At 41.6% G+C, this 26,632-nt stretch overlaps 1 protein-coding gene and 1 long non-coding RNA gene across 4 annotated transcripts in view; one reads left to right on the top strand and one right to left on the bottom strand.

Moving 5' to 3' along the window:
• LOC132542034 (uncharacterized) overlaps positions 1-26,632 on the bottom strand; it is a 460,964-nt gene that overhangs the window by 150,726 nt on the left and 283,606 nt on the right. The gene's annotated exons all lie outside the window — the stretch shown is intronic.
• Positions 1-26,632, top strand: part of ZZEF1 (zinc finger ZZ-type and EF-hand domain containing 1) — a 142,859-nt gene that overhangs the window by 64,091 nt on the left and 52,136 nt on the right. For all 3 annotated transcript variants that reach the window (XM_016187808.2, XM_060204167.1, XM_060204166.1), the window contains 10 exons: positions 1,456-1,622; positions 1,838-1,919; positions 3,330-3,531; positions 5,008-5,156; positions 6,803-7,043; positions 9,664-9,743; positions 17,182-17,275; positions 19,075-19,543; positions 21,219-21,383; positions 25,522-25,641. In XM_016187808.2, the coding sequence (XP_016043294.1) occupies positions 1,456-1,622; positions 1,838-1,919; positions 3,330-3,531; positions 5,008-5,156; positions 6,803-7,043; positions 9,664-9,743; positions 17,182-17,275; positions 19,075-19,543; positions 21,219-21,383; positions 25,522-25,641 (1,769 nt within the window). The remainder of the gene's footprint in view (positions 1-1,455; positions 1,623-1,837; positions 1,920-3,329; positions 3,532-5,007; positions 5,157-6,802; positions 7,044-9,663; positions 9,744-17,181; positions 17,276-19,074; positions 19,544-21,218; positions 21,384-25,521; positions 25,642-26,632) is intronic.

Genomic DNA, 26,632 nt, shown 5'->3' with positions numbered 1-26,632 from the left:
TGGTAACTTGTAGAGGAAAGCTTGACAAAGAGTAAAGCAGTGTTGCTGGTATCTCTCTTTCTCCCTCCCTCTCTCTCTTTCTCTTTTTCCCTCTCTCCCTCTCCTTCTCTTCCTCCTCCTCCTCTCCCTTCTTCTTCCCCTCTCTCTCTCCCTCCCCCTCCCCGTCCGACCTTCTTTATCTTTCTGTCTCTTAACCTTCTATCAAAAAAGAAAAATGGCTTCTGGGAGCAGTGGAGTTGTCCTGCAGGTATCTAGCTGTTGTTTTCGCCGGGCTGGCTTCACGGGCAGGTAACAGACGACCAGGGACTCATGGTTGAGCTGTAGGCAGTATCTCTTTATACATGCAGGACTCAGCGCAATCTATACCAAGCTAAGCTAAACTAAAACTAAAATGAACAATGTTGTCTTTATATATACTTCCCAAGTAGGGCATGAACAGGATGTGACATAGAGAGGGTGGAGAGAAAAATGACTGGTGAAAATCAGAGTGTGACAAGGAGAGGGGGCAGAGCAAAAACATATCATGAAACAGTGGGGATTGAACCAATGCCCTGGAGGGAGGGTGGTGCTTGTTAACAGCGGTTATGTAAATAGAATGAAGTGGTTATGTAAATAGAATAGTGGTAAGCAGGGGGGATTTAAACCAAATGAAACAGAAGTGGTTTTTAAAAGCATACCAACATCTAGCCTCACTGATAATCCTGGTGGCAAAAAAAGAAAAAAAAAGGCAAAAACTCAAAAAAGGAAAGGAAGGAAAAGGGAGGGTGGTTTCATATCTGTCAAGATCTCAAACCGGAGTTTCAGGCCTTTAAACTCTAATTCAGTTTATTTTCTATTGAAAAGCCATGCTGTCAATGGTTTGTAAGAAATAGTTCTGTCGGGAGTCGGGCGGTAGCGCAGTGGGTTAAGCGCACGTGGTGCAAAGCGCAACTACTGGCATTAAGGATCCCAGTTTGAGCCCTCAGCTCCTCACCTGCAGGGGAGTCGCTTCACAAGTGGTGAAGCAGATCTGCAGGTGTCTTTCTCTGCCCTTCTCTGTCTTCAACCTCCTCTCTCCATTTCTCTCTATCCTATCCAATGACAAATGGCATCAGTAACAACAACAATAATAACTACAACAATAAAAAAAAACAAGGGCAACAAAAGGGAAAAATAAAATATATAAAAAAAGAAATAGATCTGTCATAGTTTAAAAAAGAAGAAAGAAAAGAAATTGAAACCAGTTACTGTAGTATAATTCACATCTACTCTGCTCATTAAATGTATTTTCATATATATGGAGAGAGAGAGAAGAGAGAGAGGAGAGAGAGGGAGAGAGAGATTTGACCTTTGATGATTTATATGTAGTTGATTGTTAGAGACTGTCTAACTGGAGCCCTGAAGGAGAAATACAACGTATTACCTGTAGTGAACTATAAGTGATGAAAACCTTTCTCTCTTTGTTTGTTTGCATAGCTGGATGCTGAGACTTGGCAGCAGGAGCAGCCTGTGGTGTTGCATACATGGACTAAGGAATCTGCCCACAACTATGAAAATAATTGCCATGAAGTATCTGTCTTTGTTAGTCCAGGGGCAACCTATTTCGAGGTGGAATTTGATGACAGATGTGAAACTGAAAAAAGGTAAAGCTTACATGTCCTTTCCTCCCAAGTAACAAAGGATAAAAACTGAGAATCAAAACCTGGTGGGTGGTGCAGTGGATAATGCATGGAACATTCAAGATGAGGTCCTGACTTCTCTTCCTGGAATCACCCTGGAATCACACACGCGCGCCCCCCCCCCCACTAATAAGCCAGTAAATGAGAAATGGAAAATGATAGGAATTATACTTTCACAGGTACGACTATCTGGAATTTACTGACTCTAGAGGTGGGAAAACACGCTACGACACAGCAGTTGGCACTGATAAATGGCCCAAGGTGAGTGGGATCCCTGAAAAAAAAAAAAGCCAACTGTTACCTCAGCGCTTCTTTCTATCAGCTCTCAGAAAGCACTAGAAATACGGCCTTTGAAGGAAAACATTTATCATTTATATTAACTTTTTGTAGAAGGAAGGCTACCTCTCACAGTCCAGCAAGCTGCAGCCCATCAACTGTTTTGTAAGGACAGTTGTTTCAGAATACAGCCACTCCCATTTATGTGTCATTGACGGTTGCTTTAGCACTGCAGGGGCTAAACTGAAAACCTCTGATGGGTTGCAACTCAGACCACGTAACCCTGAACGTCTAATAATTTACTCTCTTTGTTTTCATAGGAGAGCTCTTGCCAACCTCTGGTTGTTTTACAGATTGTCCATTGTAATCCTTAGCATGTCCAGGAGTGCCGGACTCTGGTGATCAAAGCCAGGAGTCCACCTCGCAGCTAGTTCTGCGTGGTCTCTGGTGGTGTGTAGCTAAGTGTTCCTCGGGCTGTAGAGCTTCGCCCTCCTACCAGTGGTCTTGGTTAGGAACAAAGGAATGAGCAGGCATGACTTCTGGCTGAGTAGATAGTGGGTGGGTGGGCACCCATACTTGTCCAGCAATTGTCTGCTGATTTTGCTTCTTATAGTGTCTAGTTCCAAGTTTTTTGTTTTTAGTTACCCCCGTTGATACTTTCAATTGTTATAGACTGATGGTGAAATTTAACTTTTTTTTAGTGGCACTGGACCCTTGGACATATGTGATGCCACTGTTCTTGGGCCCATTCTTTAATTTTAGAGAGAGAGACAGACAGGAAGAAGAGATATAACAGCACTGTTTTGCCCTCCATGGAGTTTCTCCTGGTGCTATGGTACTCCTATATGGTACCAGGGTTTGAGCCCAGGGCCTTAAAGCCCTAAGTTTATTTTATTTATTTTATTTGAGTTATGAAGAACATGGTATTCCTAGGGTGTTGGTTCAGCTGTTAGACTACAGGAGTTACACACATGAAGCCCTGGATTCACTCAATACCTTGCCTGGCAAATGCTGGAGAAATACTCTGATTTTCCACCCTTCTTCTCTTTCTCTCATATAAATTAAGTAAATGAGCAGATCTTTAACAAAGGGGTGGGAAAGGAGGAACAAATCAATAGCCTGTTTGGTAGAGCATGCACAACAAGTTGTGGGATGCTCTGGGAAGCACCATAGATAATGTGATGTCTCTCTCTCTCTCTCTACCTTTCTCTCCTCTTATCTTAAAAAATAATAATAATAAACCAGCAGGAGGCCACTCAGAAGTATTACACATACATTAGTCCCTGGGCTCATTCCCTGGTGCTGCATAAGATAAAATTAAGATATCATGCTTATTACTGAGATGCTGCCTCCTCAAAGCTGTTTAACCATCTGACTTTTTTTGTTTATCTCTAGAAAGTGACCTTTAAGGCTGGTCCTCGGCTGCAGTTTCTCTTTCACTCAGACAGCAGTAACAACGAGTGGGGCTACAAATTCACTGTCGTTGCTTATGGCCTACCTGATGTTGCAGTGTCGTGGGGGTTGGATTTACAACTCCTTGTTTCCCGACTGATGGGACGCCTTGCTTCCCAATGCATGGCGCTCAAGTCCGTACATCGTAAGTTCAAACACTAGTCCCTTCCCTTCTTGTTACTGTCCCATTGAAAAGCAAGCTAGGGAGTCGGGCGGTAGTGCAATGGGTTAAGTGCACATGGCGTAAGGATGCTGGTTCGAGCCCCCTGCTCCCCACCTGCAGGGGAGTCGTTTCACAGGTGGTGAAGCAGGTCTGCAGGTGTCTTTCTCTCCCCATCTCTGTTTTCCCTTCCTCTCTCCATTTCTCTCTGTCCTATCCAACAACGACAACATCAGTAACAACAATAATAACTACAACAAGGGCAACAAAATTTTTTTAAAAAAGAAAAGCAAGCTATATGTGCTGTCTCTGTGAATTGTCTTCACATAATGACAGAGCAAAGCTGTTGACACAATTCTCTGTTTCTTCATTTAAAAAATATTTAATATTGATTTATTTTTATTTGACAAGACAGAGAAATTGAGAGAGGAGGGGAGCTAGGTAGAGACAGAGAGAGACCTTCAGTACTGTTCCACCACTCATGAAGCTTACTCCCTGCAGGTCGGGCCTGGGAGCTTGTGCCCACATCCTGTGCATGATAATGTGTGTGTTCATCTGAATGTAAAACCACCCAGGGCCTCAATTTCCTTTAAACTTAACTAGAACAAAATGTCAGTGATGCAGTTTTTATCGGGTCTTGGATCAGACTTAGAAACACTTCACAAAGGATGCTGTGGATGCACTGGTAGTACAAGTAGGGGACACTGGTATTTAGCAGTATTGTCATCATATTTTTTTGAAAATGAATTTTGGTACACTCTAACAAGAATCCAGAAATGTAGACTAAATTAATTTGGTGTCCATCAGCTGTATGAATATATAAACATGCCAGTGTGTATTCTGCCTTAAAATGATTTATTTCAACTTAGTTACTATACAAGAAATAAGACTTACATAATAAAACTTTCTCATATATTTTACTTACATAACATTTATTGAGTTCTTCTCATCATGAGAGTAAAATGTTACAGGAGATTACATATGGAGAAGAGCCAAAAAGAAAAGTCATCTTAATCTTCATACACAGAGAGAGTTATTATCATTTTTATTTCTACCTAAGCTTTTTTCTTATCTATTCATAAATACATATACAGCAAGTATTTAATTATGTCACAGTCTTAAGTTTGTAAACTATGAACATTTTCCATGACTAAACACTCCTAATTGATCTTTTCCAATGTTGTAGAGGTGGGTTACATTGTTTGTCAGCTTACTGTGCGTATTAATCATGTCAGGCATACCTGGGAACTCAAGCTGCTCCTAGAGTGGCAACGCTTTAGGGCTTTCTTATATTTGGGTTTATTTGTATTTATATGTTTATAAAGTATCACAATTATATTTTGGTAAACAAAAGTAAATTCCCTGTAAGTTTTAACATTGCCTAGGTTTTTGTTTGTTTGTTTGTTTTTGTCATTGTTTAAGGGAGAAATAGAATTCTCCTAAACGTTTCTGTTTTTCCAGAGTTAGGAAACAACATGGCAGTGTCACAGTCCAAAATGACATTAGTCCTAAACTCTCCTTTATGGAAACCTGTCTTCAGACACCAAATGTGTCCAGAGTTGGGAACAGAAGCAAGTTGGCCCACTCATCCATACCCAGATAGGAAAGAGGTAATTAATTACTCTTCTGTTTTCTTTCTGTTTGGAGTAAAAAATATGCGTTAATCTTTATTGCACTGAATTATAAACATTTGTGTTTATATCTTATCATGCCCACTAAACCGTTACTTTCTTGAGGGCAAAACCTACTCCTTGATGTCCTATGGGGCTGACGTGTCATGGGTGTTCAGAAATATTGCATGATTGACACTTCAGTGGAGTATAGTAAGCACTCATAAAAATCACTCCTGATGGGGTTATCAAACAAACAGAGTCTAAGTCTAGTGCCCACTGAATACTTTATGCTGTGCTTTTGGTTCTTCATGGAACTGTATCACATTATATAGGATTATACTATTTTATAAATTAAACAAGTTTGCCCAGTATATCTTTTCCATCTCTCCTTATCTATCTCTGTTCTGCTGCTTCTCTTCCCTACTTCTTCTTTCTCTCCTCCCTCGGTAGTTGAATATCATATCTAGGGGCCCGTCCTCAAGCTTCTAGTCTCCTTTACCTCTCTGTTAAGTTTGGTGCCTTCACCCTCTCTTCTTTTGACTACTTCTATGATAGTTCACCCTCTTTATTGACCTCTCTTAGTCCTCCTTTTCTAAAGCATAGACTTTATTTAGCCTTTCTCCCCTTCCCCAAAATCCACCAAGAATTCACCCTTTCTTCTCTCTTCTGCTGTCACATCTGTGAGAATAACTCCTAAATATCAAGTTTCCAGCTCTAACTTTTCTCCCAGGTTCCAGTCATGTATCTTTACCTTCCTAATAGGTGTTTCCATTTTAATATTCCAATTCCCTTTAACCCAAAAGTGTAAAACCAGAATGTCTCCCTGACTGCTCATTCCTGTTGCTGTCATTGTTAACCCCAAAGGCGTTGAGCCACTGTTCTGTTTTCCCTACCTTGTTTTCACCGTTCCTATCCAGTCAGCTGCAAGCCTTATGGCCTCTTCCTTGTTATGTTCATCTCTTTCCATTTCCTGTGTCTCCATCTTTATCCAGGCTTTCATCTTGCACTTGTGTTGTAACACTGGTACTTACCAAATTAAAAAAAAAAAAAAAAAGTCACTGCATTATCTTGTCATTCCACTGCCAAACACCATTAATGGCTCCCCATTGCCCACAGGGTGAAGTCTAAACTCCTCAGTGTGACAGTCAAGGCTCTCTACAGTCTCCTTTCACCTTACCTATCTGACTCTAGTTCCCACCACTCCCCAGCTGAGACTTCAGGCCAGGTCAGTCTCCCCACTGACTCTTAACTTCTGCTATTGGTTATGTTCCTCAGGGCCAAGCCTGCCCACTCTTCAGAATCCAGTCTAAAACTCATATCCTCCAGGAAGTTTTTCTTAATAACTTTAACCTGCTAGGAACTCTCTCCTGTGAATTCACAGCACTGGGTGTCCCTTCTAGACATTTGGCACTCGTAACCTTTTGCTTTGTGGTAGTGCTAGTTTTAATGCTTTTATTGTTTCATTTATGTTCATCTTTATTTTTTTTATACCTATATATTTGTCTGGTCTCCTTAGAATAGATTTAAACTTCCTGAGAATATTCACCGTGTTTCATACTTCTGCTTTGACCTATAGGTGTTCAGTAAACTTAGTTATTTGAATGACTGTATTAAACATGATACTTTTTTTTATTTGTTCCCAGGTTAAGAGCATCCCTGACGATCCCTGTCGCCATTTTCTTCTTGATTTTGCACAGTCAGATCCTGCCCAGAACTTCAGTGGGCCATTTTCAGAACTTTTCAAAGGATTCATACAGGCATGTAGAAAACAGGCCCCAAAGACAGATATAGTTGCTGGTTCCACTATTGATCAAGCTGTGAACGCCACCTTTGCTGCTCTGGTGTATCGCACTCCAGACTTATATGAGAAGCTGCAAAAATATGGTAACTTATATTACAGGGAATATTTTCAATCTGAAGATCAGTTGCTAAGTTTTAGGAAAATCTATCTTAACTGAAATTTTAAAAATATTTTGAAATATAAACATTTCTGCAACTATAGACTTCATCTTGTTAATCTTGTTTTGCCAAGCTTTAAGAAAATCTGTCTTATATGAAAATTTAAAAAGTATTTTGGCACACCTGGTCAAGCACACACATTATAGTGCACAAGGACCCAGGTTCAAGCCCCTGGTCACCACCTGCTGGGGGAAAGCTTCACGAGTGGTGAAGCAAGGCTGCAGGTCTCTCTCTCTGTCTCTTTCCCTCTCTATCTTCCCCTCCCCTCAATTTCTCTCTGTCTCTATCCCATAATAAATAAGTAAAATAAGAAAGAATATTTTGAAATATGAACATATTTCTATAGCTGTAGACATCTTCTTAGTACTGCGTTACCGGTCAGAAGATGCATGACTAATTTATAGTTAGCAGATTATGGCAAGTAACCTTGAGTATTCTAACTAGCAAACAATTTGTCTTTATCTAAAATTATTATGGAAAACTGCCAAAAAATTTAATGGAAAGAAACTTTGTTTTGGGTTCTAGTCCCAACAAAACAAACTAGGTGACTAGGCGTTGTGCAGCTTCAGGTCAGTGAGACCTTTCTGCACATCTATACCCATAAAATCAGTTCAGCTTGTATTACCTCTGAATCAAATTGTAACTTAAACCTCAGATACTTAGGTAATTTGAGCGTGCTAATAATTAAGGAGCAAAATGTAGGTATCAATGCCTTGAAGCTTCTTTGTATTTTCATCCCTGGTCAGCTTCCTTGGTTGATAGCCTGCTCCTTACCTCTTCTTTTCCTCATGTCCCTGAGGGATACCATCTCTGTGTATTACACCTGAAGCCCAACAGGACCCACAAGGAAAGAGAGTCCCTCTCTATCCAGAATCTTTCACAGGAGTTTCCCAAGCACTTTGGTAGGGTGCGTGTTGATTCCATGGTGCAGATGAAATGAGCGAGCATAGATGCTTCTTTCCGTTAGAGTAGGTGATTCACTGTCACTCATATATTTGTTGCCATTATTATTGTTACTATGTTTTTTTTTTAAATCCTTTAGCACTCACATTGCAGAGTTTCTTTTCCCATTTTTAAACCGTCTGGATTGCTTCCTCAAATCTTAATCTCTTAAGAAACTGCTCACTAAATAAAACCATATTGAGGCATGAGTGACTTACAGGAAAACTGCTCTATGGAAGAGTATATCTCTAATGGGGGCAAGGTGACCTGTCTAATTTCAAAAAATGATCAGTGTTTATTTCATAGTCAACTTTAGTTAGAGAGCTGAGCAGTCTTTGCTATCTGTGGAAACTTTCAGTAGAGGGATAAAAGCCTTGTAAGCTAAAAGCTGGTGTGGTGTGGTAGATACATTGGTCAAGGTGTGAAACTACTCCAGAAACTTAGATAGTTGTGTAAGCTGGTATTACTGCAATTAAAAAGAGCAAGCTGAGAATCAGAGTTTCCTGATGGGGATGATATCAATACAGTCTGTGCTGGAGAGGAGCATAACTAAAGAACTAGAAATATTTCCCTGACTTTTATTTTATTTAATTTATTTATTTATTTACTTATTGCCTACCATTCTTGCTTTGAAGGAGACAATTCATCTCAGTTCTCTCTATCTTGGCCTTCAAATTCTGTTTGTGAGTTCAAGATGGGTCCATTTTGGCAGTGTTCTTTTTCTAGCTAACTTATTCATCTTTGTCTGAAATTAGTTACCCTTTGTGCTAGAAATGTACAGGACAAGTTTTTTAGCAAGACTATAAACCACTTGAGGACAGTGACCATATATGTTTTTCTCACCATTGTGTTCCAGTGCCTGGTATGGAGTCCAGCACATTCCAAGTATTCAGAAGATATTCACTGCATTATGCTTTGGCTCAACAGAGATCCTTACACTGTTTATTCATGGGTTTTCTTAGGTGAAAAGGAGAGAGAAACCTTTACACAGCAAATGACTATTTTATTTTTCCAATTATAAATATAATGCCCATTCATGTAGGAACTTATAAAGTACAGAAATATTTAAAATAACTATTGACTGTAGTCTCACCACTTAGAAAAGGCTTCAGCATCTTTCTGTATATCGACCTATCCATTTCTCTGAGTGTGTGTGTGTACATGTACAAAAACACATCATGACTTTCCTGACATCGATATATATCACATTTTTAATATGCATACTGTCTTAAAAATAATTTTGCCCTTTTTATTTAGCATATACCATGAAGTTTTTCCCTATATACACAGTTGTTGTTGTTTTTTACACAAGTTTAATATTTTTTTATATTTTGCTTTTAGAATTTTACTCATTTCAATAGTATATTTATTTCATAAGTTGGTACTTTGGGAAAAATTTTTAAATAGCAGAGAACTCATTACAGGTATATGTGGCTTAACTGATAATCACTCTCTCCTCAAGTCTCTTTTACTAGTAGCAATATATAAGTTTTAAGGGAAGGCCTTTTTCTGTGTTTTAAGAAATGTAGAAACTACTTTGTGCTTAATGTTGCAGTATTAAACTGTGTTTAACTGAATGTATCTTCTTTTCTCCTTTCCCCAGTAAACAGTGGCGGCAAGATAGCCCTGAGTGAAGAGTTTGCACAAGTATATTCCTTAGCAGATGGGATTCGAATATGGATGGTAAGATATTCTTTTGCATGCAGCTTTTATTTATTTTTAGTTTCCCCACCATGATATCATGGAATTAAAGTAAATCATTCTTTTTTTTAATTTCTTTATTGGGGAATTAATGTTTTACATTCAACAGTAAATACAATAGTTTGTACATGCATAACATTTCCCAGTTTTCTATATAACAATACAACCCCCACTAGGTCCTCTGTCATCCTTCTTGGACCTGTATTCTTCCCCCCACACCACCCTAGAGTCTTTTACTTTGGTGCAATACACCATAAAGTAAATTGTTCTTATGCTTATAAGTTTAGGAATGTTTTTCAGAGCCATGTATAATTTCACCACTCTCAGTCTGCTTTTTCATTCAGAGAGAGAGAGTCAGAGAGGGAGAGGCACCATAGTACTTGAAGCTTCCTGTATTGTAGTACCACCTCCCATGTGGTCCCAACACTTGAACCTGGGCCATGTGTATGGTAAGACACATACCCTACTTGGTGAGCTCTCTCTTTGGTTCAGAATTTAAAAAAAAATTTTTTTTGAACTTTTTTTTCGGGGTGTCTCTCTCCTTCTCCGGCAGGGGAAAGGTAACAGGCTGGTTCTTTCTCGCTCATGACAGGGGTGACACAAAGTAAAAGACACCAGGGGACTCTTAGCGTGAATCTAGAATCTGAGTCCTTAGAGTCCCAGAATCCTAGAGTCCGTTTATTAGCAAAATTGACACGAGTTAAATAGAAAAGCAATGGAGGTAATTATTGTTGAAATATGACAGAAATTACAGGTTTCTTAACAGTCAGCATGCCCCTAAGGTAGGGGGCTGGTATGACAGGAATTGATGAGATACAAAACAGTTATTCTCCATGACACAAGCAACTTAATTATCCAAAGGTATTTGAGAGAAGCATAGGGGTTAAACTCGTAGGGTGAGACAGAGAGAAGATGAATATCAAAAGGCCATATAGTTTGGAATTTCTCTTGTCTGGAGTCTGAGGTGTGTGATGAAGTGTGTGATAAGGTGTGTTCTTCTGTGATCAGAAGGTGACTTTGAATAAGTGAATCTGCAGCCATGTGGCCTGTGGTTAATGGAGAGAAGTACTGGGGTATCTGTGGGCCTGAGAGTCAAGAAGGAAAGAACCAAGTCTGAGTTTCCCCCCTTATGTTCACCTCGGTTGAGAGAGATTTACCAAGAGGTTATCTTCTCAGACCTCCATCCAAAGATGGGGGTGGTTCTCCCTAAGCTCTATCAGGCTTACACATGTTCCCAACACTTTTTTTTTTTTTTTAGACTGATTGTTTATTTTACCAGAGTACTGGTCAGCTCTGGCTTATGGTGGTGCAGGGGATTGAACTGGGGACTTTGGAGCCTCAAGCATGAGAGTTTCTTTGCATAACTATTATGCTATCTACCCCCACCTAAATATTTTTAATCTTTATTTATTGGATAGAGACAGCTGGAAATCAAGAGTGAAGGGGATGACAGAGAAGAGAGAGAGAAAGAGGGAGAGAGACACACCTGCAACACTGCTTCTCTACTCGCAAAGCTTTTCCTTTGCAAGTTGGGACCAAGGGCTCAGACCTGGGTCCTTACACATTGTAACACGTGGACCCAACCAAGTGCACCATCACATAGCCCCTCAATTTTTTTTATTAGTTTATTTTTTATTTGATAAGATAGAAATTGAAAGGGTAAGGAGAGGCAGAGACACCTGCAAGTCTGCTCTGCTGCTCGTGAAGCTTCCCTTCAGTAGATGGGATTGGCGATACAGCATCAGGCAGATGTTATCTGCCTACAAGAAACACATATAGCAGTCGATGAAGTTGCTCGATTCACCATCAGTGGATTCGATTTAATATGCATTAATCTCCATCCTAAACACGGCCGAGCCATCTACGCCAAATCGTGTCTTGCGGACATTTACCATACGGCCTCTTCGACCTTCTACGACTCCATTACTATTGGAACTATTCAGCTCGTCAACGTATATAAGCCTCCCAGTGCCTCATGGGATAATGAGGTCCTGCCTAGCCCGAATCACCCAGCCGTTTACGTTGGAGACTTTAATAGTCATCACCAAGACTGGGGATATTCCTTCACTCGTGCTGACGGCTCTATCTTAGCCGACTGGGCTTCAGCGAATGACCTCTCCCTATTATACGATCCCAAACAGCCAGGCTCTTTTCACAGTGCTAGATGGAATAAAGACTTGTCACCCGACCTGTGCTGGATTATCACAGTCAACAGCCAAGCCTTTCCCGCTACGAGACAAGTTCTCAAGATCTTCCCGCACAGTCATCACCGCCCAGCTATCATCCACATTGGTCTCCAGCTCCCACTGATTCTGTGCTCGGAGAAACTAAGATGGAACTTTCGGAAAGCAAACTGGCGTCTGTTCAGTGATCTTACCAACAAATCTATTCCTGCAATTCCAATTAACTCTATCCCCTCTGAAGATTCCTACAGGCGCTTCCGCCAAGCCATCTTCAAAGCAGCTTCCCAAGCCATTCCTCGTGGGAGACGTGCTAACTATACGCCTTGTCTTGATGCTGAATGCGAGCAACTACTAAAGCAGTATGATGAGTCGGGCGACCCAGATGTGGCTGACCATCTCATTGCCTCCCTGGATGCAGCACGCCAAGCCCGCTGGCAACAACTCACGGAAAGTCTGAACTTCACCCACTCAAGTAGGAAGGCCGGGAAGCTTCTTCACAGACTGGGTGCCGGTAGCACCCACCTCCTGTCTCCCATCCTCCCGTATCTCCAAACTCAGTGGCCAGTCACCTAACTCAAGTTGGACGTGCTAAGATCGACCCAGTCTGGAAAAGAGAAATTTCCCATGAGTGGTCATCCCACTTCCGTTTATCTTGTCCATCTCCAAAACTCTCTCCCTTTACACTGTCTGAACTGGAAGACGCTTTGAAGAGGGTTAAACCGGGAACAGCTGCTGGCTGTGATAACATCACCCCGGAACTCATTCTTAACCTGGGTCCCGCGGCAAAGAAGTGGCTCACTTCATTCTTGTCCCACATCTTGGAATCTGAGTCTATGCCCAAAGTTTGGCGTCGTGCGAAGATTATAGCGGTTTTGAAACCAAAGAAAGACCCAACACTGGCCGCCAGCTATAGACCAATTTCTCTCCTCGCCGTGTGTTACAAACTCCTTGAGAGGCTGCTTCTGTCACGTATTTCTCATCTTACACAGAAATTCCTATCACCCGCCCAAGCTGGTTTCCGCCCAGGAAGATCTACCTGCGAACAAGCCCTGGCCCTCTCAACTTACATTGAAAATGGATTCCAGAAGAATTTAAAGACGGGTGCTGTCTTTGTTGATCTCACAGCAGCCTATGACACGGTCTGGCACCGTGGTCTCCTAGTCAAGATCTCAAGATGCCTGCCTCCATGGGTGGCCAACACTATATCGCTTCTTCTCCAAAACAGAAGATTCCGGGTGCATCTGGGTGACAAGTCTAGCAGATGGAGACTTGTCTCAAGTGACCTCCCCCAGGGCTCTGTTCTGGCTCCTATGCTATTTAATATTTACATCAATGACTTCCCAGAAACTTCTTCAAGGAAGTTCATCTACGCCGATGACATCTGCTGTGCAACTCAGGCATCCAAGTTCGACATCCTCGAGGAAACACTCACGAAAGACATGTCTCTGATATCTGATTACTGTAAAAAATGGCAACTAATCCCTAGCACTGCAAAAACGATATCATCTGTTTTCCATCTACACCATGCCTCGGCCTCGCGTGAGCTTAATGTGCAGCTTGGTGATACGAGAATCCGGCATGAAGCCCAGCCAGTCTATCTACTCTCGATCGCACTCTGTCATTTCACGAACATCTCATAAAAACTGCAGCAAAGGTGGGCGCGAGGAATAACATCATTGCAAGACTGGCCAGCTCCTCATGGGGCGCGAGCGCTTCCACACTACGATCATCATCTCTGGCATTATGCTATTCCACTGCAGAATACTGTGCCCCAGTATAGTTCCGTAGCCCCATGTCCACTTGGTCGATTCCAAATTATATTCCTCCATGAGGATAATTTCTGGAACCATCCGTTCCACCCCGGTTCCATGGCTGCCAGTTCTTAGCAACATCACCCCGCCAGATATTCGTCAGGATGCGGCATCATCTAAGTTCATTTCCCACGTCTACGCTCGACCGGACCTGCCAATATATGCGGATATCTTCGCCCACCCTGTCCAACGCTTGACGTCTCGTCACCCAATCTGGTCCCCTATGCCTACACTGAACTTCTCTGTTCCAGTCTCTTGGAAACAGAGTTGGCAGTCAGCTGAGGTAAAGAACAAACACCTCATCACAGACCCCTGCGAGCGTCAACCCGGCTTTGACCTAGCACATTATGATTGGGCCCTCCTCAATCGCTATCGAACAGGCCATGGCCGGTGCGCCGCTATGTTCCATCGCTGGGGAGCCAGAGACGACCCAAATTGCCCCTGCGGCTACAGACAGACTATGACCCACATAGTCAACGACTGCCACCTCTCCAGATTCAAAGGAGGTCTCAAAACTTTACATCAGGCTCAACCTGACGCTGTTGACTGACTACGGAAGAAGGGCAAACGCTAGAAGAAGTAGATGGGAGCTGGGGGAGTGAATCCAGGTCCTTACACCTGGCAGATGTACCCTCCACTAGGTGTGCCACTGCCCGGCTGAGCTGACTTTTCTTTAGTTTATTTTTTTATTAGTGATTTAATAATGATTAACAAGATTATAAGATAACAGGAGTACAGTTTTCACCAGTTCTATGTCCCTTCCCTGTATTTGGAAGCTTCCCTATTCTTTATCCCTTTGGGATTATGGACCAGAATTCTTTATGGTGTGCAAAAGGTGGGAGTTCTGACTTCTATAATTACTTCTCTGCTGGACATGGTCATTGGCAGGTGGATCCATACCCCCGCCTGTTTATATTTTTCCCTAGTGGTATAGGGCTCTGGGGAAGTGAGACTTTGGAATACATTGGTGAGATCATCTCTACCAGAGGTTATTTTTATTTTATTTTATTTTATTCATGATTTAATAATGATCAGCAAGGTTGTGGGATAAGAGGGGTACAATTCGTCACAATTCCCACCACCAGAGTTCTGTGTCCCATCCCCTCCATTGAAAGTTTTTCTATTTTTTTTTGGGGGGGGTTGGCTGCTTTTGTCTTGTTTTGTTTTATTTTTTAATTTTATTCGTGATTTAATATTGATTTACAAAACTACATATCAACAGAGGTATAAATCCACTTCATTCCCACCACCAGGGTTCTGAATTTTTAGTCTCCCCAATTCAAGCCACTGCAGTTCCCTTAGGCCGTAGACATGGGCCAGCCATCATCTCTACATTTGCCCCCCTTTTCACCTGATCCAATCCTTTTCCCCTCCAAGCCACTTATGACAATATTACTACTTCTATATGTCCATCTCCTTCTCCTCTCTCTCTGGTTGCTGATGGAACTGAAGTTCTGAGCCCTCTTATCTTCTTCCTCCTATCACTTCTCCCCCACTGGGAGTAGGGATCAAGGTTGTCTTTCGGGTGCGGAAGGCAGGAGTTCTGGCTTCTGTAATTGCTTCTCCAGTGAACATGGGTGTTGGCAGGTCGATCTATACCCCCAGCCTGTTTCTACCTTTCCCTAGTGGGCCAGAGCTCTGGAGAGGCGAGGTTCCAGGGCTCATTAGTGAGGTCATCTGCTCAGAGAAATCAGGATAGAATCATGGTAGCATCTGCAACTTGGTGTCTGCAAGGTGGCAGGACATAAACTGAGACAAAATGGTTAATGAACAGGAGCCAAAAATTAGGAACAGAGCAGATGAGATTAGGGACCTTAGGGTAGACGAAAGCTAGAAAGTCTGTCTTAGGCATGTTCCTGGGGGCACACAATTATGACAGTTTTGCTTGAGTTTGATAGCTAGCCTGAAGTTGAGTAAAAATATTGTCTGAGAAAAAGGTGTCATAGTATAGAAAAGGGCTAGAAAGTTAGATTACAGCAGTGAGGATCTACCATTCCTAAAAAAAAAAATCTGTCGATACAGTTATTTACCTCCATCTATGTGACCTAAGGCATGCATATATATATGTTTATATTTAGTGCCAGAGCCTGTGTAACCCCTGAGTCCCTATTATTCTGAGTTCGCAGCTCATGGTCACAGCTGGGAACATTGCAGACTGCACTCATTTCAGGACCAGTCTTCTTTGAGTGGCAGGGCAGAATACCCCATTCTGCCTTCAGAGACTGGGGCTTTCCCTACCATTGCTGCTTTATGGTGAGGGAAAGGTCCTGGGAGGGCCCACAAAAGGGCTTATGATGACTTTCCTGATGTAAGTGACCAATGGTGGTGGAGAGAGGAATCTGTTAGAGGTCTAGACCCATTATTTAAAAAAAAAAAAAAAAAAAAAAAAAAGCAAAATAGAAGGAGAAGAAAAGAAACTGAAACTTATTAGAATGGTAAGAGAAATCAAGAGTATGTTGACCACAAGAAACTAAGATAATAGCACAAATTTAAGAAAAGAGTACTTGATAAGTTCTTTTTTTTTTTTTATATTTATTTTATTTATTTATTCCCTTTTGTTGCCCTTGTTGTTGATAAGTTCTTAGACCACTAAATTCAGTTAAAAAGAAATTGGCTCTTCACAAGGTACATTACAGACTATTCTCCTGCTTAGCAAAGGATAAAACTGGGCAAGATGTTACCCTTCCTCTCTTAAGACCTTCTCCTATTATTTCATATGTGTCCTTCTGCCTAGACTGTCAGTACTGTGACTGTTGCTTGGGCAAATACAAGGGCGCTACCCTCATTCACCATAGAATAGAGTTCAGATTTTGGCTCAACCTCTGCAACAAACCTTGATAACAATCATCACTTCCTAGAGTTCAGCTTCTTTATGTGTATGAGGCTTGCTTTTGAAAGGAGCCCCTATGAAAGCAGTGTTCAAGAATCTTAGGGGCCAGGAGATAGCTCCTGGCCTTGTAGAGCACATACTTGACGATGAGTAAGGAACACTTCCAGGCCCATTCAGTGAAACAGTACTGTAGCGTCCCTCCCCCCCACCCCCACCCCCGACTTTCCTCTCTGTTTAGAAAGCAGGCAAGTGAGCAAACAAGCAAGCAAGCAAGCAAGAACCTACCAGGAGCAGTAGAATATGAAGGTGCAAAGCCTTAGTGAAATCCTGGCAAAAAAAAAAAAAAATCATGGGTACAAACTACTCCCAAGTACTGCACAGTTGAAAAGAAGGTAGTTTTATTATCCTCAAAACCTGAATTACTTCAAGTACAGACAAAAAACAGCTCAGGTGTGTTCTTACCAGCTAGACCATAATTAGAGCATTCTCCATACCCTCAGCATTGTGTACATTTGAAGTTGTTTACTGCGGCTGCCCTTGCTGCCCTTGTGTTCTCTGTCAGGACAGCATAATCATATGGCTCTATCTCCCCCCAGCTAGAGATGAAGCAGAAGTCCCTGATGAGTCTGGGGAGTGAGGCAGAAGAAAAACGTGGAACTGAAGCTACAGAGCTGAACCCTGAGAGCTTGGGTGAGTGTGCTGAGACTTCAGTTGCTGTTACTGGTACTGGCCCCTCTCTGTTCATGCCATAGAAAACCGAATGACCTCTCTTCTAGATTGTTTTCGTAAAACTGTTGATCTAAAGAAACTAACAAATGTTAAATGTAGTTTTCCAAGGGTATAGCAGAAGTAGAAAATCCAGAGAGGGATACATTTTATTGACATGGTCCATATAAAACATCTTGCTCATTATCTATAAAACATCTTGCTCACGATTTCTCATGATTTCTTTTTGAGATAGCAGGTCCTTCTGGAACTACATCTTTTACGTTTTTTTAAAGGGTGCTCACACTGAGTATTCTGTTATTTTATTCATTAGGCAGAGAGAAAGTGAAAGAGATCATAGCACCATAGCTTCCTTGTCGTATGCTTTACATTGGCTTGTTCTAGCCCTCCCCCTCCAAGAGAATTGGATGAGTCCTGTTAATTTCGCGGGCCTGCTTGGCCCCGCCCCAAGGGACCCTGGGAGAGGGTTCCGGAGTCCGAGAGTTCCTGAGTTCGAGAGTACGAGAGTGCGAGAGTGCGAGAGTTTCTGAGTTCGAGAGTAAGGGAGAGGGTTCCTGAGTTCCAGAGTAAAAGAGAGAGTGCTTGCGCCGCCGCAAAGAGACAGCAGAGTTCTGTTTGGTGATTAGTTTGTCTTAGTTTGTGAATCGTTGTTCCTGAATAAAGAAATACAGCTGCCCTGCCCAGCCGTTGTCTCCGCGTCTCTGTTACCCACCGTGAAGCTAGCAAGCCCGGCCAGAGCCTCTGAAAATTTTAACAACACTTCCTTCAGTGCGGTAAGGGCTGAGCTCAGAGTCGGATTGTGAGGCAGGTAGATAGCAGAATGTGTATGCGAAGTTGCAATGTGCACGTGGCAAAACTGCACACTGTCCATGGGAGCAATTCTGAAGCCCTGATTTATTAAAATTTATTTTTATTTGAGGGTTACTGTTATTTTAAAAAATGATGTCATGGTTATGTAATTTTAACTTTTTGATTGATTTTTTTCCACCAGGTTTATTGCTAGGTTTATACCTACTTGATGATTCTCTCATTCTTTGTGATCATATTTATCACCCCCTCACGTTTTTTTTTTCTTTTCTGAAAGTGAAAGAGGGAGAAAAAGAGGGGGGAGGGGGGAAAGTGATAGAAAAAAAGAAAGAAAAGGAAGGAAGGAAGAAAAGGATAAAGGAAGAAAGAAAGAAAGAAAGAAAGAAAGAAAGAAAGAAAGAAAGAAAGAAAGAAAGAAAGAAAGAAAGACCTGCAGGACTGCTCCACTGTTCATGCACTTTAATCCCTACAGTTGCGGGCTGGGGACTTAAACCCAAGTCCTCATACTTAGTGACGTGTGTGCTCTAGTGGGAGCACCACCACCTGGTCCCTAGGCATGAAAACCTTTTGCATAATCATTATGCTCTTTTCCCTGCCCAGATGAATAGTGTGATGCCTGGGATCTGTATGGAAATAATTTAGGGCGTGGGGAGCGAGTAGGGGTGAAACAAGATGGCTGTGTGTTTAATAATTCTTGAAACTGTGTAAAGGTATTTGTCTCTGTTTGGATTATCTGTACACAACCTTTTATAAAGTGTGCTGACAGTGCTGGAGAGAGAGATCTTGACTTATATAGTGAGATAACATTTGAGTCTATTCTGCCTGTAGATGTGTATATTATTGTGTTAATGGAAGTATTTTTCCCCCGAATTGTAAGGTTTAAATCTATTACATTCTCTCCAAAAGGAGGAAATAAGTTTAATTTGACTCCCTCCCATTATCTTCTTTGCATTTAGCAAAAGAATGTATTCAGAAGAGTCTTCTATTATTAAAATTTTTACCTGTGAGTTTAAGTTCAAAAGAAAACTGTGACAAGCTGGCTACTACAGATGAACCGGCTCATCTGCAACGACTTGACAGACGCCAGAGGACAAGCTCTGTGGTGGAAGAGCATTTCCAGGCCTCTGCCTCTCCCACTGAAACAGCTCCCCCTGCTGCAGGAGATGGGAGTCCTGGCTTGGATGCCCAGCCCAAACCACTGTCCAGTAGTGGTCCTCTTGCTGCAGATATGTCTTCTTCTGTAGCTGATGAGCCCTCATCACCTTCCACACCCTCCCGGAGGCCTCCCTTCACTCGAGGGAGACTCCGCCTGCTTTCCTTCCGATCCATGGAGGAGGCCAGACCAGTGCCCACAGTGAAAGAGAAATACCCTGTGCTGAAGGATGTCATGGACTTTATTAAGGACCAGTCACTCTCACATGAGAAGTAAGCTAGCACTTTCTTTTTATTTTTTCTTAAGTTTTATTTATTTATTTGTTTATTTTTCCTTTTTTGCCCTTGTTGTTTTCTATTGTTGTTGTAGTTATTGTTGTTGTTATTGATGTCATCATTGTTAGATAGGACAGAGAGAACTGGAGAGAGGAGGGGAAGACAGAGAGGGGGAGAGAAGGACACCTCCAGACCTGCTTCACCGCCTGTGAAGCGACTCTCCTGCAGGTGGGGAGCTGGGGGCTCGAACTGGGATCCTTACGCTGGTCCTTGCGCTTTGCACCACATGCGCTTAATCCGCTGCACTACCGTCCGCCTCCTAAGCCATCACTTTCTTTATTTAAGCTGTAGGTGCCCACTCTAGTCAGAGTCTTTATGTTCACATTAAAAATTAAACTGAAAGGTCATTATTTGTTATAGAATGTTCAAGAAGAGGGGGCCAGGCAGCAGCACATGGTGCGAAGCATAAGGACTGGTGTAACGATCCCAATTCAAGCCCCTGGCTCCCCACCTGACGAAAGGATCACTTCACAAGCAGTGAAGCAGATCTGCAGGTGTCTTTATCACCTCCTCTCTGCTTCCCCTCCTCTCTCGATTTCTCTGTCCTGTCCAACAACAATGGCAGCAGTGACAACAATAACAATAACAACAACAAAAGGCAACAAGGGCAACAAAAATGGGAAAAAATGGCTTCCAGGAGCAGTGGATTCGTAGTGCAGGCACTGAGCCCCAGCAGTAACCCCGGAGGCAAAAAAAAAAAAAAAAAAAGAAAGAAAGGAGAGAAAAGAATGTTCAAAAAGACAATTTGCTTTTTTTTTCCCCCCTAAAGATTTTACAAGATTTGAAACTGGGGAGATAATGCAGAGGTTGCAACCAGATTTGCATGGCTGAGGTCCTAGAGCTCCCTAGTTCAGTCCTCAACACCACCACATGCCAGAACTGAGCAGTGCCCTAGTCTTTCCGTCAAGGGAATTTTTTAAAGTATTTTTGCAAAGATTCTTTAAGATTTGTACATTGTAACATCTGTAAATTCCATCTCAATAATGTAGTTAGTATAAAAATAAAACATTTCATGGGCAAAATAGCATAGCAATTTACACAATAGACTTTAATGCATGTGGCACTGGAGGTCCCAGGTTCAATACCCAGCACCAACCACCATAAATCAGAGCTGAGCAGTGCTCTGATAAAAAGGGAAGAAAGAAGGAAGGAAGGAAGATTTCTTTTTAGTAGTTGCTACTTTTATGCTTACCTTATTTAAACTTAACATGGGAGAAATTTCAAAACTCAAAAATTCAAAACAAGATTTCAAAATTATTTGTCAGTGGGTCTCCATTTCTGGAAATATTGCATGACTTAATTGCTTATCATGCAAATTCATACTTTTTCTCTGTAAGAAAGTGGAGGTATCTGAAAGTTCATTTTGAACAAATTCATTTTTTGATATGGGTTATTGGGCCTTGGGATACTTGGTGTTAACTGACTCATTTTCCTACAGAATTATGATTACAGTAGTAAACAGATGCTGACATCCTTTCTGAATGCTGTTTCAAATACTTCAATAACATTTCCTTTTTATTAATATCGCATCAAATCCTGGTTGGATGGTATGTTTTCTTTCTGCCCAACTCAAGAGTTTTCTGGACATTCCTGACTTGAGTTCTGTTTCCAGTGTTGTGAAGGTTCTTTCCTTGAGGAAAGCACAAGCCCAAAATATCCTTGAAGCCCTGAGGATAATTCAATATTGTACAGAATCCCTTGGACAACCTCACTGCTTTCACCCACCTTACATACTTTTCCTGCTGGAACTTCTGACTTGCCAGAAAGAATTTACCAAGTAAGTACAAATTAGAGGTCTGTAAGGAGAACAAGTAGAGGCTATTTTCAGGATCTCCAGGACCAATGAAATAGCTCACTTGAATAGTGTGCTGATCCACCATGTGTACCACTCAGGTTTGAGTCTGGCCCCCACTGCAGCGAAGGAAGCTTTAGTGTGGTGGTCTCATTCACTCTAACTCTCTGCCTCTGACTTAAAGATATCCAAATGATCTTCTGTAATCAGTGATTTCCTTGTAGAATACAAATTGACATTTTTGGTTGATTTTTTTTTTTTCTCCTATATGAAGGACAAGTGGATTCTCTTTCAATAAGGACCAGAAACATGTTTATTCCACCTGATGAGTTTCTCATCTTTGTTTTGCCACATAGTGAGGATGGCATTCCCCACATACCCACACTCATAATTTGGCTCCCAAATGCTGTGAGCTAAATGTAGTGTCTGTTTATAGTAATGGTATAAATGTACACACCTCACAAGGTGTTCTAACATCTACTGAGTAAATATTCTTTGGATGTTTATTATGGTAAACAGTCTTCTAGGTGTTGTACATATAGCAATGAATTAAAAAAGGTCTGTGTTCTAATGGAGCTTATATTGAGGCAAGATAGGTAATTAAATTTATATCAGGTAGTGGCATTAGGTGGTCAGGGTAAAGTGGGCTGAAGAGTTCACATGTAGATCAAGACATAAATAACCAGCAGAGATTAGGAGAAAGACCACCAAAAGGAAATAACATAAAGAACCTAGGAAAATGTTTAAGTTTAATATGAACACACTATGACTTACATTTGTAAGAGATATAAGCTGTGAAAAGGAGTAGAAATAAGTGCTTTGATTTTTTTAATTATCTTTATTTATTTATTGCATAGAGACAGCCAGAAATTGAAAGGGAGAGGGGGTGATAGAGAGGGAGAAAGACAAAAAGATACTACAGCACTGCTTTACCACTTGCAAAGCTTTCATCCTACAAGTGGGGATCAGGAGCTTGAACCTGGGTCCTTGCACATTGTGACATGTACACTCAACCAGCTATGCCACCACCCAGCCCCAAGGAGTAGAAATAAGAAAAGCAGTTAGGAGTCTGTTGTAGTGGGACAGACGAGATGGCGGTTTAAACTAGGAGATGGAGAAAAAGGGGTTTAAACAAGATAGAGAAAAAGCGATGAAATTCACAATATATTTTAGAGGGAAAATTGTCAGAACTTACTTACAGATTAAATGTAGATGATAAATGAAAGAAAGGAACAATGGGGAAAGAAATTTCTAGGATATTGGCTTGAACAGTTAGGTAGATGGTGATGCATTCTAATGAGAGGAAGAGTATAGGAGAAATAAACTGGGGTGAAAGGGGCCAGCAAGTGGCTCTCTCAGTAGAGCGCACACGCTACCTTGTACAAGGTACTGGCTTTGAGCTCCCAAGGCACTGCATGGGAGCACCTGCTAAGGGGAAGCTTCACAAGAGTGGAGCAGTGTTGTGGCATCTTTCCCTCTCTTATCTCTCTAAGTCTTTCACCCTCTGTCAAAAAAAATGAGGTGAAAATTTCAAGTTTTCCCATTGAACTCCCTGGGTGGATAACCTTTCCGATGTGTCCTGGAACTTCACCTCTTCAGAGCGCTTCCTCACTAGGAAAAGGTAGAAACAGGCTGGAGGTATGGATCAGCGTGCCAACACCCATGTCCAGTAGAGAAGCAATTACAGAAGCCAGAACTGCCACCTTCTGCACCCCCAAAAGAATTTTGGTCCATATCCCCAGAGGGGGAGAAATGTTAGGGGAAGATGACCAGAGAGCTCTGAACCCACTTCGATCAGGACCCGGAGAGAGGAGGGGGAAAATAGGAAGGACACTCAGAAGTAGTCATATGTGCAGGTGTAATGAGAAAGGAAGAGGAGGCAGGACCATCGAAAAAATGGGCAAAGAGGCCAAGGGTTAGTGCACTGGATTAAGCCCACATGGCACAAAGTGCAAGGACTGGCGTAAGGATCCCAGTTCAAGCCTCTGGCTCCCCACCTTCAGGGGCTGGGGGTGGATTCTTCACAAGCAGTGAAGTAGATCTGTAGGTGTCTTTCTCTCCCATTCTGCCTTCCTCTCTCGAGTTCTCTCTGACCTATCCAACAATGACAGCAGTAAAAACAATAACAACAATGACGATGAGTAGTAAGGTCAACAAAAGGGGAAAATAGTCTCCAGGAGTAGTGGCTTCATAGTGCAGGCACCGAGTGCCAGTGATAACCCTGGAGACAAAAAAAAGAAAAAGAAAAAAAGAAAAGAAAAGAAAAATAAAAAAAGAAAAGAAAAAAATGGGCAGAAATATAAAAATAGAAAAGTTAAAAAATAGAAAAATAGAAAAGTTTTGCCTAGCCATATCAAATTAGTATTCCTTCCAAATAATAGTATCAAAAATATATAGAGATAAGCCTAAAGTTCTAGAAAGAAATCAGTACTAGGTATAGATTTTTTTTCTTCTTTAATTGTTAAGCAGTCTGAAGAGTTAAGTGAGGAGACCAAGAAGAAGTCACCGACTGAGTAGAACAAAATTCACAGAGTAGTAGTGTGATAGATGCCAAGAGTAGAGTGCGTCTCCGTCGGTAGGAAATACTAGTTTTGTCAAATCCTGATGTGAGTGGTTGAGTGAAATAAGAACACACTTAAGGACAGTCTGACTGGAGCTATGACGCTGAGCCCCCTTGGGCTGAGTTGAGAATAGAATGGAGGAGGCTGGTGATAATGGAGAGACTACAAATAATCCAATTTTCAAGAAAATTGCCTTAATTTGGGGCCGAAAAATAGGACAGTAATTGGAGGAGGCTGAAAGATTAACTGGAGCTTTTAAGAGATAGTAGAGTAGATTTGTCTCCTGGTGGGAATGAGTCATTAAGGAGGAAAACTTGATGCAGAGAGAAGCAACGATTATAACAGATGTATGAGTAGTGAAGTTGGCCTTTGATAGAATGCAATAGACTCTGGTGGCAGGAGGAGGCGCAGTGTGAATAGAACTGCGCAGTGTGAATAGAACTGCAAAGCGCCTGATTTGGTGGGACAAAGATGAAGGGATTCATGTGTGATCATTTCCATTTAAAAAGTAAACTAAACCAGTGGGGGAGGGGGAGTGGGGTTGTTTGGTGGCACATCTGGTTAAGCACACATGCTCCCATGCACAAGGACCCAGGTTCAAGGCCCCACTCTTGATCTGCAGGAGGAAAGGTTCATGAGTCTTGAAGCAGTGTTGCAGGTGTCTCTCTTCCTCTGTCTTCCTTCCCTTTCAATTTCTCTCTGTCCTGTCAAATAAGATAGGTAAATAAAATTTTTAAATGGGGTCTAGGTGAGGATAGTAGCAGATGGTAATGATGATGATTTTGTCACTCTGGGGCTATACTGATCCAGGCAGACATTTTCAGACCTAGAGACAGAAAGGAAAAGAGCTTCCTCCAGTGCAGTGGAGATGCATGGCAAAGCAGGCACACACAATCCAAGTAGATTGTTTTGCTGGCCTAGCAGTCACAATTTAAAGAGAAGTGGAAAAGATTTAAGATAGTGAATTGAGAATGCGTACTCACTTGCCTGACAATTTTTAGCGCCTATTTGAGAATTATGGCTTTGGATTTAGAGTGGCACTCGTTGGACCAGGGAGATATTCAGTGTTAGTACATGAGAATTTACATGTACTTCAATTCTGGAACCACTTAATGTAGCTTGCTTCTTTATCATGTAAAGAACAATGGGCAGAGTGCTGACCTGGTGTAGTGGCTCTACACGTGAACTCTGAGGCAGACAAGAGTTCAAACCCCATTCTTACCAGAAGCCAGTGGTTCACCCCTCTGGAGGGGGGGGAAACAATGGCAGGGCTGGGTGATAGCACACCTGGTTGACCACAAATGTTACAATGCACAAGGAACCAGGTTTAAACCCTTGGTCCCCACCTACAGGGGAAAAGCTTTGGGAGTGGTGAAGCAGTGCTGCAAGTGTCTCGGTCTCGCCCTCTCTATCTCCCCCTTCCCTCTTGATTTCTGACTGTATCTGTCCAATAAATAAATATAATAAAAGGAAAGAAGGAAAGAAAGAGAAAGGAAGAAAGGACACTGGCTATTAAGTTAGTGATTTTCTGGGAATTTAACTGGTGGTTTTCTCTTTTCTAGTTATTTTGGACACATGGAAGGCTGTGGTGCAGAACTACACAAAGAAATCCGAGACACTTACTATCAACTTGTTCTGTTTATGGTCAAGGCAATTAAAGAATCCAGTAGCATAAATGACAGGTACTGAATAACTTTTTAATTTCTAGAATAAAAATTTTTTTTGGTTATAAAAGAAATGCATGTTCAATGCTACAAGTATATAAATGCACAAAGAATAAAATACTACCTCTAATTTTAACATCTAGACCTAATGTTAGCATATCAATATAGTTTTTCCTAGCTCTTTTTTGTATGTAGTGCATACATTTTCTTAAAGGAGAATCTTGGTTTAAGAATTTGTAAATTTATTCTTTCTGATTTTGACATGTTATATGCAGCCTTAAAATGAACATAGGGGGCCAGATGGTAGTGCACTGGGTTAAGCACACATAGAACAAAGCCCAAGGACTGGCACAAGGATCCTAGTTTGAGCCTCCAACTCCTCACCTACAGGGGGGTCGCTTCATAAGCAGTAAAACAGGTCTGCAGGTGTCTATCTTTCTCTCCCCCCTCTCTGTCTTTCCCTCCTCTTTCAATTTCTCTCTGTCCTATCCAACAACAACGGCAACAACAACATCAACAACAATGGAAAAAAAGATGGCCTCCAGGAGCAGTGGATTCATAGTGCAGGCACCAAGCCCCAGTGATAACCCTGGAGACAAATAAAATAAAATTAAATTAAGATTAAAATAAAACTTGAACATAATTGGAGATAGTGCATTATGTTAGAACACAGGAGTTGCATGTCTGAGTGTGCAAAGGCTCCAGGTTTGATCGTTAGTACCTCAGTATGCCAGAGACAAGCAGTGCTGTGGCCTCTTTCTCTCTCTCTCTGTCTCTCTTTCTTTCTCTCTCATTCTCTCCCTTTGATGGAAAAAAACTTTAAATTAAAAAATAATAATAAATGAAAGGAAAAAACTAAATGCATGCTTCGTATGTATGAGACCCAGGGTTGTATCCCCAGCATCACAAAACACACATATGCACACACATGTGCACACATGTAACCCCCAAGGGGAAAAATAACACGTTGGTTATAAAATTATTTCCCAGACTTTTCCTTTGTAAATGT

Source organism: Erinaceus europaeus, chromosome 12 (assembly GCF_950295315.1).
Source record: "Erinaceus europaeus chromosome 12, mEriEur2.1, whole genome shotgun sequence".
Lineage (NCBI taxonomy): Eukaryota > Metazoa > Chordata > Mammalia > Eulipotyphla > Erinaceidae > Erinaceus > Erinaceus europaeus.
This window is presented reverse-complemented; position numbering and strand designations above follow the sequence as displayed.